We start from the raw sequence: 16,849 nt of genomic DNA on the forward strand, positions 1-16,849 counted from the left end.
ATTTATTAACTAACAGTTGATTGAAAGAACTATTCTTCATGAACGTTTGAAAAATAATTTGAAATGTTTAATCTAAGAAATCAAACAAAATTATACTAAAAATAATATTCCGTGAGATATGAATATATCCTAATGCAGTAATATTTAAATTATGCGGCAGAATTGAAAACAGTGAGAAATAACTATTTCTAAAAAAATTAATCGCTAAAGTAGGCGAGTAATGAATTTTTCCTTCGGAAAATCGATTTAACAATTAACTGCTTGGGACTTTGAAGAAAGTTCCGGTAGATATTTTGTAAATGCTAAATAGAATGACAAATAAAATAAAAAGATTTGGGCTTGATAAAGAAATCATTCATTTTCAATTTCTCAGATACTTTGTATTTTAAAGAGATCGAAAGAAAAAATGTTATTGATTTGATCGAAGTAAACTGATTTAACATAGTTATAGCTACTTTTATAAAAGAATGTTTTTTATTAAGGAACATATTTTTCTAAAAAAAACACCTTACAGCAAGCTTTTTTTTTCTAAAGAGAGAAAACGACAACGTTAGTTTCTACCAAATATTTCCATAAATGTTCTTTGGCAAATGAAAAATACTATTAAATACTTATTTGAAGAAATATTGAATTCTAAGAACTGACAGAATGGGTTTCACAAGATTTTTCAACTGTAACAAAAAATAACAAACATGATAGGAAACTCAGCATTTGACAGTTAATAAATATTTCATCACTTTGTGAAATTTCGTCACTTTATGTGTTAAACTTTTTAAATCGATTAAAAATTTATTATGAGGTAATTTCATTGGTCATCTATTTGAGGTTTTTGTTTAAAAAATATCTAGTCATTCAATGAATCCTTTCGAATTGCTCAGCTTTGTTCTAATTGTTTGGATTCGGCGGAAAAATTATCCCATATGGTGTAAGAAGAACTTTTAACTCTTGAATCTTCATTGCAAGTGCCCTGAATATTTTTAATCAACAATCATGAACTTCAGATCGATTGCTTACAATTATTTGCGAACATTTTATTTAAGAAAATGTTTTTGATAAATTCTGAAAAACATTTTTTTATTTACCACATTTTTTTTTGTTGTTGTTGTTTTTTTAGCTCACCCTTATCTCCACATGGGGGAACTTCAGATACAAGAATGAGTAGTTTCCTGTATAATTTTTGGATGTCGCTTTCCAGCTGGATGCAATAATGGAGGGGAGGGGCTTTCCAGCTACTCTTCAATGACGAATTGCACCTCTGCGAAATTAGCCGATAAATAAGCTGTGCCATAATGTCGGCTATAACGCATTCACCATAGCGCACATTTCAATTTTCGAGTCGATCAGTCATTTAGATGACCTCTTAAGCTAAGGCAGAATGAGGTGTTGATTTGCTGACTGATCAAATATATTCCTTAAAATTTTAAATAGGGTTAAAATCCAAACAGCATTTCATAAATGCGACAGGATACCTGGAAAATCAGTTTTGGCTTCGCAGATCAGTGAACTCGATACTCGAAAGCTCGCCCTCTTGAAGAGCTTGGTAAACACTGAATCTATCGAGGCCGAATGCTCTGAAAATTTGGAGAAAGGAGTGCCGACTCAGGTGTCATTCTCATCGTCTGATTACTGTTCAAAAGACGCGGATGATCTCAAAATGATTCTTGTGTGGCTTGAAAAAAATATCAATTTACATAAACTACACTAAACATAAATCAGTTATGCTTAGCATGAAACCCAATTTCGAAAAAATTATTTGCCACAAAAATAAATGTTGACTCAAACAGTTACGAGTATCATTATACCAGTTATTATTTCACTGAAGGAGATGCATCTCAGTGTAGTGAAATAGTAAACAAGTAGGTTCTCGCTTTTCTGAAGGGTATAAAATAGTGTTGAGTTACCTCCAATCCGATGACGGGGCATACTTCTTAATTGACAAAAAACGCATGGGATACGTCATAATGGTGGCTATATTGTTATCATTAGAACGTCCTTTTTAATTCTTGTAGCATTCCGGTAATTCAGATCACTCCGTAAGATCGGGTAGAGTGGGAGTAGCTCTCTTGTGGTTACTGAGTAACATTTTTTTTTAATGCTGTTTACGAACTTTAAAATATTATAAAAATATTTTCAATTATATTGATACTGGATTCTTATATATTTGTACGCCTTAATGAAATCGCAAGTTAAAAATTTTTAATTAAATTTTTGTTAAGAGATTAATTAACTCATCAGTGAATGGATGCGAGTCTTGAAATCAGAAATGGGAATAAGGATATGAAGTTTTACAAAAGAGATATTCTCTTACATACTTTCTACATTCTAATGAATTATTTCTAGATAAAATATAGTTTGATTTCCTTTAATGGATGAGAAATTTGATGATTCACATTTTTATAGCACTTTTAACTAAATTTACACCAAAGTGTCAAACTCATGAACCGGAAACGAATATTTTTTCGGCAGTTAAAATATAAGAGTATGTAACAAAATTTCTTATAAAACATTTTGTAGTTTAATTCTTAAGCTTTAGAACTGGATTTGAAACAAGATTTAAAGATTTAAAATATTTTTTTTTTAATTTCCTTTGTTTTCTTAGATTTTCTCCCCAAATATAGAATCAGTGCTTAATATGCCAAATGAATTAATCAGAGATCCATCGACGAAAGCAAAAATTCAATAAATTTGGATTTCCTGGATTTTTCAATTATTTACCAAAAAGGTTTGAAAACACTAGAAAACTGGCTTGAAAGTACTTATCAGTGCTAGTAGTTATTTCCACTTATGAAAGGAAATGGGTCTACTGTAAAATCCAGAATTGCTGATATTCACCCTGAATCATTGTTGAAAATAATTACTGCGGTCAAGATATTCCCTGAAAACCTTCCAAGTATTAAGAAGAAAACATTAAATTAATCTTTGTCCATATTCTTTTCATATTGTATTTTCGAAATAAACCTCTTTTCAAATTTTTATTTATTTATTGTGCTCCACAGAAATTTAGACCTTGTTTATTTGATTCGTTCTAGCATTTGAGCTTGACTCTCTTGAACTAAACCTTTTTCCACACAATTATTTTAACCCTACACTACTGTTGTACGTTACAGTGCTATTAAGTGTCAGTAAAAATTTTGTTTTATAACTTCTTTATCTGTGACCTTTAAGCTCGATTGCTTTATTATTACTTCAAAGTTCTTCGTAGAGGATATAACATAAATATTATTAAATATTTTATCAATCTAAAAACATTCATCCATTCAATGTTTCCATAAAAAAAAGAATTATCTTTTCAAGCATAATTGTATATTATTTTTGAAGGACATGAAACTAGAAATACTGAGCTAGAAATGAACATAATGGATTATAAAGGTGCTTCAATTATACAAAATCAGGCTTCACTGAACATAAATCTTCAGTTAAACACAGAAAGTTAGTTAAAACAGATTTTTCCCCCTTTTGTGAATTTTTACTTATAAAAACTTCTTAGAGAAAAATAGAAAATGATTAATGGAACAATCCAGATCTCAAAATAATTAAGACTGAGGTTTTAGATGCAAGTATTTTTCATAATTTTTTAGAATTATAATTAAGTTGAAAATTTTATTGTGGACGGTAAATTTTTGAATGAAAAAAATTATTATGATAGTAAAATTATCTTAAAATTCATTAAACATAAATTTTCGCTTATTTTTTTTTATTTCAGTATGAATGTTTTTACAATATTCTGATTTATGTTTCGGAAATCGGTAACGATCCCCCCCCCAAAAAAAATCAAGTTTTTTTTTTTTTTTTACCCAAAAAGAAATGATTTAAAACTTTTTTTTTAACAATATTATTGCACTAATTAAGAAATTACGTTATATGCTCTCACATTAACCTTACAGGCATATTTTAGAATTTAGAAAAATATTTTAACTAAATAAATATATTTATACTTTGAAGAATGTATTAATTAAAATTAAGCACATAAAGAGAAATTACATTTTACTTTTAATTAAAATTATGGATAAGGCGTTAACAAAGTTATATTTATTTCATAAATGTGCTGAGACATCAACAATGAAAATAAAGTGAGAATATGAAGGCATTGTTAAACTTACTGAAGTTATGAAATGACATTAATGTGATATGTCGATATTTTAATGAATTGATAAGATACGTGATATATTGATATATCGCATATCTTATCAGTTCATATTTAAAAGAGTTTTATCAACTCATACTAAGCACTATTTTTTTAAATGTTGTATTGTTCAAGGCCTTTTCGTCAGTCATGTAAAATGAATTGCTTCTCTTATGGGGAAGATAATTTTTTCTAATTTGCGATTGTCTATGGTAATAAAACTATAATATGAAGTCATTAAACTTTTATTTCATGTAATTTGCTTTAAACAAAAAATATATATATGATAATAATAATAATATGATATAAATCAAAATTAGGAGTTAAAAAAAATACATTCCCAGACCAATTCGTTTCATTTTTCAGACTAAATAACTAATTGGTGCAAAATATTTTTTAAAAAAAATCACCCTTAAACAGATACAAAAATAAAATTCATAATGAAGCATTCTTATTACACTTTTATGGATAATGTAATTTTATTTAATTATTTCATATAATTTTATATATATATAATTTTTAATATAATTTTGTATATATAAGTTTTAATATAATTATATATATATAATAATATTTTTAATATAATTTTATATAATGACTTTCTGTTTTTCTATTTTCCGTATAAAAATATAAAATTGAAACGCTACAATGAAAAGTAAGACAAAAAAAAAAAGAATTCTACTCCAAAAATCATCTGAACAAATAGAAGTTGTCATAAAAAGTGAGCTAAATGTGTGTTTTTGAAGCGCGAAGCAGCCGCAGCAAAGGAGCGCCAATCATTGTGCCAACTCCTTTCAAGTTACTGGACTGCTAATAAGCGGCGGTTGAAAGAGTTCGACGAGTACGTTATTAGAGTGTCTATGGGTCACTTGTCAAACATTCCGGGAAGCGCGTCGGAGGCGAATGAAAAGGCTAACAACCGTCTCAGGTCCGGCAGTACCATCAGAATAATAAATGCTAATACCATGAAGCTCGGACTACATCGTGGTGGAAGACGCGGCTTTCCCCATTGGCGCTATTCCGGCGCCTAGCCATTCCATTGGTTCACGGCACCCAAAATAGGCGGAGCTCTAGTCAGTCACCTGTTGGCGTTCCCGCCAACCGCTCCCAAGGGGGCGGTCTCCTTCGGGAAAGAGCCTGTTACTCTGCACTAGTGAGTAGTGAGCACAAGCACAAAAGACATCCCCCGGAGGTTTAGTTCCGTCAAATCGTCATTTACAAGCAGGACGTCGTGCTGAGTCCGGCACCGGCGAACCGTCTCGCGATCCGGCCATAACGCAGGCACCAAGCCGACAACAAGCTCATTCTCCTGTGGTAGAGCAGTTTTCAGTTAACGTGGGACCGCTTCGTACGAGTGTTATCTAATAAATAAACAACTGAGCCAGAGAAAAAAAACTGACAATTCTCGGTCGACGCAAGTTCTTCCCAGAACTTAGTTGGGACGGAGCGAGAAATATCGCGGGACACATGTCCCACGAGAGACGTTCTTGTTGACTGGATGGACTTGATAACTCATGTAAGTGTCGCTGTGGGGCCTATGAGATGACTATGGACCATTTCTACTTTGGAGACTCGTTTTTCGCAAACTCAAGTACCTGCTCACATTTGTAATGAGGTAGTAACTTTTACATAATTTATTTCTTCAGTAGCTCCTATTCAGTAACTTTAAAGAAATGATTTTGTGTGTCGTCTCAAAATTGTGGACTCTATCATAGTCATTTTTTATATCTATAAAGAGAACTGGACATTTTGCATTACCAAAAACTTAAATCTTCTTGAGAAAGATTCTAACGTCCTAAAGTAAAATCTTTGTAGAGAACTGTCTGTTTAAAATAGATTTTGACTATACAATATCTGATCAAAAGATATAAACAGAAGTACAGAGAAGGTGATGTAGCACAAAGAAATTATATTAAAGAAAAAAAGCAAAGAGAAAAATGTCTTTAGCTTTTTCAAGATAAATAATTTCGTTTGAAGTCATTGCAGCTTACCTCCAGTCCATGGAAAAAAAATGTCGCGATGAGCTTGGAGTTGCAAAAGCCGTGTTCTCTGCGAGCCAACTGAACCTTTGAACTGTTGCAAATCAATAAAAATTCCGAATCATTTTCGATTCGGAAACTGGTAGTCAATAAGAAGACGATTGCCAGACGGCCAGCCATCGAGTAGTCAACCCTCTGCTAAGGTAGAGACCGGGAGGCAGATCACTTGTGACGTCACTGTCTCCAACACGTGGTCCAACAGGGGCGTATTAGTTGTGTGTGTACACTTTGCTCGGCAGCGACTCCACGGAGGTCCGGGGAACGTAACTCACTCATTGTTGTTGGAAAGTCCCTGGCGTTAGCTTGATCTATCGCCGTGAGAAAACGAGTTAAGATGATGTTCGGGTTGCAAGATAGTGGCCTCCAGCCCAGGGGGCCCATGGCTACTCTTAAGGAGGAGCCGCTCACATCAGCGCAACTGGGCAGTGTTCGGACGGGATGGATGCAACCGGCAATGATTGACCAGACCGCTGGGAGGTGAGTGTCTTGTCACTATCGTCAAACGCATTACATTTTCAAAGGCACACTTTCACTCGGCTTTGTTTATGTAATGCGGAGATTTGACTTATCGGTTTTCTCGTGTCTTTGACAATCAGAAATAAACTTAGTTTCTTCACAAAGTAATTAAGAATTTAATGCTACAAATTGGCAAGATTATTTACTATTCGTGGAGTTTTTGTTACTTATAGATACTTTATTGATGAGCCATCGCTTTTTTTTTTTTCAACTCTTAAAATGCATTCTCAAGAATCTCTTTCGTAATATCAAATGAAAATAACTAATTTCCAATGTGTTAACAAGTTTTTTTAAAAAAACTTCGAAATTTTTTTCTTATGCAAATCTTATTCAAAAATTAGACACTGACTTCAGTTGTTCGATTTATTTCTCATTGGCTATGTACTTCACTTTTGAGTTAAAGTTATTTCTATTTATTACTTTTGCTTTTAACTTAATAAAGTTTTAGCTATTTATACATGAGTTTCTCCATAATAAAGTGACTTTTTTTCTTTCAATTCAGATTTTTAAAAGTTTTTTTCAGCACTTTGGGGCTTTTTTTCACAAATCACAGAGAGGTTATTAATTTAGTTTTTTAAATTTTTATTTATTTTTTTATTTTTTAAAAATATTTTTCTAGTTGATTTTATTTATGATTTGCTGCTTGAAAAGGCGGAGTTGCGGATTTAAAAACTTCGTCGGAATTTGTAGCATCGCAAAAAATAAGACTCATTTCTTTTCCTTTACAAATTCAAACTTCATTTAACGAATGAAGATGTTTAAATATGATTTTAAAAATACATACATTTTCCAAAAGATAATAGTATATTTCTGCTTTAAAAAGCATTTATTATATATACTTCAAAATTATCTTTTTTTGTTATGCTGAAATAAAATGAATAATAATATATACAAACCATTATCGTAACAACGCATTGGCATAAGAAATATCGAAATGATTTACTTGAGAAAAACGCGAATGTTTCAAATGGTTTCTTTTACGAAAAAAATTATTTGATATTTATCTTAACTTGTCTCATAATTATTTTTCTTCGATCAGACTTATAGATAACATTCAATACTTATCTTAAGTATTATGTCAATGATATTGTTGCGCTTATCAAACCATTTAACTTCAATTGCTGCTGACTATGGTTCAATTTTACTTATCAAGTAAGAATATCTACAATATTGCTTATGGCTATTTTATATAAATGAATTAAATGCATTCCTAATTTTTGTCGGTACTTTGGATATGACGAAAGTTTTATTTCTAATGTTTATAAGTTAACTATATTTATTTCAATTTTAATTTCACTCAACTGAATTTATACAATGAATATTTAATGCACGAGTTTGTATCGCAAAACTTTTATTCTTTGGTAAAATATGCTTGATTAACTTTTTTTACATTATTTTATTTTTTAAAATATTGCATTTTCTTTCTATCGAATTCTCGACAATGAATTCAATTTATAAATTATAAGATAACTTGCTACGCAATCCGCAGTATATTATTAGTTGAATTCTGGATATATGACTTTAATTTTGAATATGTGTTTTACTTATGTAACTTACTTTTATCTATTTCTAACGCAGTGTCATGTATTTTTATTATATAAATTATTTTTAGATTAAAAATATAAGACTTATTATCTTCCTTCTTCTATAAGTAATATGGCACAATTTTCCTTTCAATTTTTTTCTGTTTCAAATATGAAATGGTTAATGAAATGAAAAACTGAATTTCCTGAAAATAGCACATTACAATCCTGTTTCTTCTAAATAGTCAACCTTTTGATAGCGATTCCCATTTAGCTACTTATAACAGTTTGATTTAGATCTTTTTGCGATAAGAACTTAAAATAAAAAAAATTTATATATACTGAACTGATTGACGAATCCATTTAAAATTTTTGATATTCATTGTCATAAGTAAATAAAGATAATAACGAAATATGTTACCATAATAAGAAAGCGAGAAAGACAGCGCTTCTCAGATATGAGAGGTTAGGCAATAAACATTAAGAAGATAAATACTATTGCTTTATTATTTTGGAAATAATACTCAGATAATAATTAAATAAAATATGCGTTTCGTCTTTTGATTACAAAAGCATCAAAGAGAAGAAAATAGTAAGATACCGCTACTTATTTGTTTATTCATGTTTTACTGAAAATGCATATATACATATAATAAAGGCTGTATAAATATACATATAATAAATGCAAATAAAGTTGTATTATCCGTAAACAAAGTGTACTTTAAAAAATGAATATGTACTATAGTGAATTTCAGCTATGATTATAACGAATATCTTAATTCTTCTCTTGACCTTGAAAGTTATTCTAGAAGAGCCTATTAGAGAATTATATTATTCGTACTAAATAAACTTATGCTATTTTCCTTGATGTACCCTAATCTTCCTTTTCATTTTGAAAACATTTATTTAGAATAATTAGCGAATTAGTATCGTTTTGTATTGAGTTTATATAAAGAGACAACTTTTTTTAATTTCGAAGAATTAACTGTAAAATAAGATTTTCACTGTTTTCCTTGGCATACTGAATATTTTTAATTTGTAACATTCAATTGCAATGATAAGTGTTAGAAAAGTTAGTTTTATTGTTACTTTCGAACTAAATTACTTTAACTTCATTTTTTGTAAGGCCAGAACAAGCAATTTCTTTTTATAAGCAACTAGAAATTACTTGCATTGTATAAAAATATGTATTCATGTAATGATTTCTTAATATATCATTGATCAAACGTATATTACTATGTTATTCGCAGTTAACAAATATATTTAATGAATAGAGTCATTTAATAATTAAATTTTGGCAGAAGCTGAAAAATAGAATAGTTCTGAGTAAATGAATGTAATGATAAAACATAACTTTACAGTTGAAGACACTGTCAAAATAGACTATTAATATTTATAAAATCTTTTATTAACTTTAAGAACTTTTTCAAATTATAAAAGAAGCTAAAATAATTTTTTAAAAGTTTCTCTCTTTCTTTATGTTTTATTTTCGTAAACTCTAAGATTTTAGACAGAACTCTTTCAGCGCAATAACCCAAAGTGAGATGTTACGTAAACAGAGGGTGTAAACGCAGGAACGAAAGAAATAAATCCCATAGAGCAGAGGTACAAGCTGACTTTCATTAACTTCTGGAAAAACTATAAGATTAGAAAAAAAAAGTGAAATTACCCTTCCCAACTTGGACTTGAGTACGAGACAAGGTAAGAAAGAACTCAGAAAGATTGGGTCTGAAAAGTCCGTAGCCCAAGCTACAGAAAAATCAAGCATTAATTATTCGAAATTCGGCAACCTAATGGCAGTCCCATGGAATAATGGTGGCGGAATGAACTTTTGGTTTCGGAAAGTGAATCCCGAGTGTTTTAAAGCGCTCTTCTTTCGCATTGCTCGGCGTTTAAAACTATGAGCGAGGGAATACTAAATCTAAAATAGTCCCCGCACTTGGGCTTCCTAATCCTGTAAGCAGCGTATGCCTTGACGGAGGGGTAAAAATGAAGATTTGGCGGAATCCCGCAATTTCATTACATCAGCTAGCTCGCTCTCCCTGAGGCTAGGCTCAGCATCTCAGAGAGCACTCGAATGTTCTCAATAAAATCTAAATTTATTTAGGAATCTCTGGTCTTAACCCTTTATTGAAACAAAAAAATAAACTTTTCTTTTCTTTTAATCTCGAGAGAACTAAGCTCCGACAGAAAGTTGCATTGCTTAGCTTGGAAATTAGTATCATGTTCGCATATATAGGCCTGATGCGAATAGAATTAGCTCGGTGTACTATTTCAGAATATATAGCTTGGGGACTTGGGGTGGTGGTGCGGTCCCTAAAATGTAATTTTTTTTTTTTCATTCGATCAAAATCCATGTTTTTTTTTGTTTTTGTTTTTTTTTTTTCCTTCAGAAAATGCTATTTCAAATCAAATGAAAATCCGCTTTTCACTTACATATTATAATGAAATCGTTAAATAACATTTCGTAACTTAATGACAGTTGTTTAATACTAAATTTACAATATTATAGTTTCAATATTTTTATTGCTTTAAAATACTTGTCAATATGAGGCGGTCTTTATTAAATTTTTTCATCAAAATATATCTCAATAATAGCGAATATAATATTTTCAAGATGCTAAAAATATAATAACAAAATATTTAATTTATTGTTGTTCATTTTAAGAGTGTTTGAGCTATTAATTATCTTAATTAATTTTATATATGGTCTATTTATTTTAAAAAATCACAATACAAATATTACAAAATTCTTAAGTTAATTAATTATTCACAGTGTTAAAGGCCTAGAAACTACAAACCAGAATATTATGCTAATTAGAGCTTAGAAATCTATCAACTATAATATAACATTTTGATTATACGGTAAAAAGGGAAGACAGTTAATAGTGTCAAACAATAAAATATATGTTTCTATGTATTCGTTTATACTGAAAATTATAAATATCAGTATTTTATTTGGAATTATAAGTGATTTTGTTCTGAAATTTATAGTTTTCACAAGAAAGTGAATTTTTAGTACGTTTTATCATCGTTATTTTAAACTATCACAATTCTTAAATAACCACTTGCTGAAATTACTTTAAAAAATATTGCTCCTGAAACAGTAAATCTAGATATCGTTTACTAAAGTTAATATTATATATATTTTTTATCCGAAACTCATATTTTTGAAAATATGCGTAGCTTTGTTAAAAGTTTTCAAATTTTAAAGGAATAAATCAATTTTGTTACATATTTACGTATTTTTTTTAAAGTTATTACATTAATCAGTTTTCAGAAGAAGAAAGATTATACTCTTTATCATTTCCGAAATTTAAATTATAAATATTTATACCATTCAAATATTTCTTAAGCCACTCAATAAATGGAGTTTCATTATTCACCTCATTTAATTATATTTACATGAATCTCTTTGCCGCAATATTTATCCGGATTCAATAAAGCATAAGCACCTCTGAAAAGAGCTGGCAATGAAGTGTGAGGAAATTAACGCTTAAATATAGCTTTCATTCATCTCAAGCGATGTTAACTTGTGGTTTCAATAGTGAATATATTTGATATTTTATCTAATGCTTAGCGATAGCTAAAAGCTAATTTAAGCAAAAAATTATTTAATAAAATTTAAAGTGGTTTCAACAAATAAACCACCGTTTTATGTTTATGCATTTTCAATTATTTATGCCCTTTCTTTTATTTTTGTTTCATAATGAAAAAGGGAATTCCTTATGAAAGAAGATTTTTATTTTTACTGCATAAGATATATTTTTTTTTTCTTTTTGTAAATTTTATAAGTAAGGGGTTGACAATGCAGTATCGTTATTTGTTTTAGTTATTGCTATTTAATTTTGTAAAATAGTTTAATGTTCATCATTTCAAGATTAAAAAAACATATCAAGATAAAAAATAAAATAAAAGAGGAAATTAAAGAATCATACAAAAAAAAAAAACATTTGGATAGTAAAAATAATTCATGTTTAGATCATAATTCAAATAACTCCTCTAATAAAATGCACTCAATTAAACCAAGTGAAATAAAAAAAAATAATATTAAGTAGATTTGGACCACATTTTCAAATATAATTTCCTTTGTTCTAAAAATAATTTTTTAACGTCTTGAGATAAATAATATCTTTAAAAGCACTTTTTCTTTTTACAATCAAACTATTCTTATAATACAATAAAATAATTTCTGTAGATTTTCAATGCAAATATTTTATTTACGAATATGAATTTAGAATGTAAATCCTCAGCAGCTGTTACAATTACTTTCATAACGTCCATTTCCAGCCACAAATGTGCAGCGAAAAACGGTCAATAACATTGCCGAATTTTCTTGTTATTAGTATTTTGTTATTTACTAAAACTATTCAGTAATCTAGTTTCAGGAAAATATTAATTTTCTAACATAGTACTTGTATACAATCTAAAAATTTCGTTCACTATTATGTTTTATTTAATTGTTATATTACTGATTAGATACCACATTATTTTACTTTATAAGTACAGATATGAAATTCGTAAATCAAGTCTTAAAATAAAATTATCACATGCTGCTACACTTTCGGGGGACAGAAAAAAATTAATTTAAAGATGACAATGAAAAAAAATCAATAATGTTATCCTGAAAATATTCAAGTTTAATATTGTGCATTAAGCATTATTTAAATAAAATACAATAATATGATATTTGCAATTTTTAAGTTCATGCTCTACCTGTGAATTTGATTTTCCATTCTGTTTCTTTTTTCCAGCGTGGGTCTTGGTCGAGCACATTTTGAAAAACAGCCTCCGGGCAACCTCAGAAAAAGCAACTTTTTCCATTTCGTTATAGCCCTTTATGACAAAGCAGGTCAGCCTGTTGAAGTGGAAAGGACAGCATTTGTTGGTTTTGTTGAAAAGGAACAGGTGAGTGATTCATCTTCTCTAAAATCTACTTTGAATAAGTCAATGAAAATCTAAATATAAATAAAAAAGGATAGTTTTTATAGTTAGAGTTTCACTGACTTATTTACTTTTCTCTAAAGTAAATATATGTTTTCTTTCAAATATAGAATCTTCCCATTTTTTCCGAAATAATATAAATGCCGTATTTATTGCGATAATCAATGACAACTGAAGTTGACAGAAAAAGCCTTAATCACAATTAACTCCTGAAAAACAAGAATTCTAAATATGATTCTGTTTAATTTAAAAGTAAATATCTGATAATCTGAAAGGAGTTTAATTTTATTTTTCAATAACCGATGTTTTGTTTGATGAAATTGTTTTTGAAGTGAAAGCTTTTTAATTTCATGGAATTCTTTTTGTACCCAAAGACCCACATAAACATGTTTTATTTCATTTTTTGACTCACGCAGCATGCACTTTCAGCACATGGTAATATAAAGAAATCAGGAAAAAAAAATGTATCAGTGTTTAAATTTTGCAAACTTCATTTTGTAAGCATTGAATCAGAAAATTTACTAATGCGTTTGTATCCAAAAATATTCTAATATACAAAAGGTTAACTATTACTAAATGCAATTAAATTTTATATGCCAGAATTTGATAATCAGTAAACCTTTGAAAATTTCAGATATTTTCTTTTATTATCTAAAGTCAATTGTTTTGGCGAGTAAAATGCTAACTGTTTTCTAACACGCTTAAAATCTTTCCGATTTTTTCTGTCACTAAATTTATAACAATTCGTCAAATTCACGCAGCAAAGTATAGCATTTTATTAACCGAATAGATTTAATATGCACTTTGAATTTTTATAATACAATAATTGTTAAACTCATACTTTCGTCTAGAATGTAATTTGGAAAATATTATTTTAAAGAATCGAAACTTATGAAATAGCATCAAATAATTATAAATTTTTAGAATGCTGCTTTATTGTTAAAAAGGTGCTTTTCAAAAGCTAGGTTCAATATCTTTCAACATATAATGGTAATGAAAAAATTTATATTGCATATTTAAAGTTATAGAATTTCTATGAGGAAAAAAGGCTATTAACAAGTAAGGTACCAGCAATAAAAATACGTTATTACCTCATATAATTTCAAAAATCTTAAAGCATATTTAAAGCTTTCTAAAAAAATCCGTTAAAGGACTTTTGAAAATGAAATCATCTACTAAAATCCATTTGAAGTATACGAAATTAAAGGCTGAATTTCTAGTTAAGTTTTGTTTATACGTTTAGAGAATAAACTAATACCTTCACAACACTCGATGAATTAATAACTCAGTCTTTTCGTGCAATGCATTTGAATTCTGATATTATTAATCACTTCAAGAGCTCTATTAGTTTAAAAAATAGCTTTTGATATCAATTATAAAAATTTTAAAACTTATTTAAGACATTTTTATGAAAAGCTTAAACTTTACTAGATTTTGCAAATAAAATCTTCTCTTCTGAAATCCATCTGAAATTTTTTTTAAAAATTAGAGAATGGATTTCTAGTTAAGGTTTGCTTATTCGTTTACATAGAATATTTAAAAGGCTTCACCATAACAACGCTCGGTGAATTAATAACTCATCCTTTTCGTGCAATGCAGTTTGAATTCTGATACAGTTAATTACTTCTCGAGTGCAGTGTGTGTTCGTGAAATACAAATGAGCTTCAGAATATCAAGTTTTGTCCTAATAGGTTGCTTATCCCTTTTAAAGGTGTGACGTCAAATTTTACATTCGACCAACGATGCTGATTTAATTTCATTTTAAGGTGGAGATAATTAAATTTCGAACTACTTAGTCTTTTCTTAATGATTATTTATATTTAAGCACTCTCACTCTTTTGAATTCAGATTCTAGGTGGTTTGATTAAATCACGATTTTAATTATATCGTCGTTACTAAATAGATTATCTACAATTGAATATTTGAGTGAGCACAGGGAAAATTTTGAAAACTGGTTGAGCAGAATGCTCTACATGATTCCAGTGTTAATTTTGAAAGAAAAATCATCTTTTTCTCAATATGAAATGAAAAAATTTCTTACTTCAATCTAATTGTAACTACTTAAGTATTCTGTTTCTTTAAAAAAAATGCCTCATAAGCATAATTGATTTGCGAGATAAAATAAATTTATATCAAGAAACCAAACTCGTTTAGAACATATTTAAATTAAATTTGTATTTTTTAACTAATGAAGAAATTAACTTGGAGGTATATATTTTTCCATTTATAAAAATGTATCTAAGTAAACACAAATAAAAATATAATTTCTGTTACTTGAATTTTAAAATTATTGGTCAGTATTTTATAAGTATTATTGTTTAAGAAACGCTAAAACACATTTCTCGAACAGTTAATGCAAAAATTATTTAATAAAATACCGTAATTCATATCGATTTTGTCTTTCTTATGTAACTGGAAGCAATATTGAACACTGAATTTTTATGTCAGTACAGTATAATTAAATGAATAAAGTTGATATTTAAAAAGAGGAGTAAAAGTACTTAAAAACATGCGACGCTATGAAAATATTAGCAAAGACTTCATTGGAAGGAATTAGGTTCACATACCATAAGCATAACTTAAATGCTTGTAATCAATTTTAAAAAGTTATTACATCTGTTTGCTATAATCAATAATAAAAAGAAACAAATGATATCTTACCAATGACAGACATTTGAATGATTCTGAATATGTGAATAACCATTATTAATTATTATAATAAATACGCATATAATTATAAGAAAACTCCTTTTAGGTGAAACCTCATTTGAAGGCATTTTGTATACCAGTTTTCATTAAATAATGAATAATAACATAAAAGAAGAACTTATCAAATCACATAAATAAATTAAGAATTTATTAAGAATCCTATAATTGATGTATCCTATTTAAAAATTCTGGCACTGATAATTATAAGGAAATCTCAGAATACCAAAATAGAATAGTTTTAAAAAATGTTATATAAATTTTGTTTGTATATTTTCTTGAACTAAATTAACTAAAGTTTCATTATTTTTTTGAAGAAACAGAAAATTAAATAATCAAAAGAAAAAATTAAATCCACTTTTTTTACCCGACAATATGTAAAGTCTTGCCTTTTAAAATGTGCGAGTAAAATATATCGACTCTTACTTAAACTTCGGTAAATGGATAAGTTTAAGACTCTAATGCTTTAATGATAGAAATATCTCGCCTCCAAAAACTAACTAAGAAGGCATTGATTTGTTTAAATAAACGGTCCTTGCCTTCGCGTCAAGTCGCTGCTATATGGCAAAGCCTCCCTCCTTAAGAAACAAAGTTCTTGAGTTTATCCATTTGCATCCGAATTTCCATTTGAAGTTATGCAGTAAGAATTACGCGTTCTGAGCGAGGTATCAAATTACTGCTTTTCTTTCTGCATGGGGCAAGAGGAACTAATATGGCCTAATTCCAGGTCCTTTAATCGTAATTTCTGAACTGTAATGCCTGAGAACCTTCATTAACTCTCAAAGATCTTCCATCTCATTGTAGAAACTGACAAATTTTTCTCATTACCGTGAGTAATTTGCGAGTGTGGCTTTTATTTTGCGCGAAAGTAAGTTTCGGTTAATTAGTAAGACAAAGCGGCATCGGTCTAGAGTGGAGTGAAAATGTCGGGGTCCATGTGGCTTGCTGTTTGAGGTTGCTGCCGTCTGGATTTGCTGCGGCGATTTGGGAATTTGTTT

At 28.9% G+C, this 16,849-nt stretch overlaps 1 protein-coding gene across 3 annotated transcripts in view; it reads left to right on the top strand.

Annotated features, from left to right (window-relative positions):
* The first annotated feature begins 5,224 nt into the window (after positions 1-5,224).
* The window catches only part of LOC129959955 (transcription factor collier-like), a 210,137-nt gene continuing 198,512 nt past the window's right edge, over positions 5,225-16,849 (top strand). For all 3 annotated transcript variants that reach the window (XM_056072877.1, XM_056072879.1, XM_056072878.1), the window contains exons 1-2: positions 5,225-6,639; positions 12,956-13,109. In XM_056072877.1, the coding sequence (XP_055928852.1) occupies positions 6,497-6,639; positions 12,956-13,109 (297 nt within the window). In that variant the 5' untranslated portion in view covers positions 5,225-6,496. The remainder of the gene's footprint in view (positions 6,640-12,955; positions 13,110-16,849) is intronic.

This window comes from Argiope bruennichi, chromosome X2, assembly GCF_947563725.1.
Source record: "Argiope bruennichi chromosome X2, qqArgBrue1.1, whole genome shotgun sequence".
Lineage (NCBI taxonomy): Eukaryota > Metazoa > Arthropoda > Arachnida > Araneae > Araneidae > Argiope > Argiope bruennichi.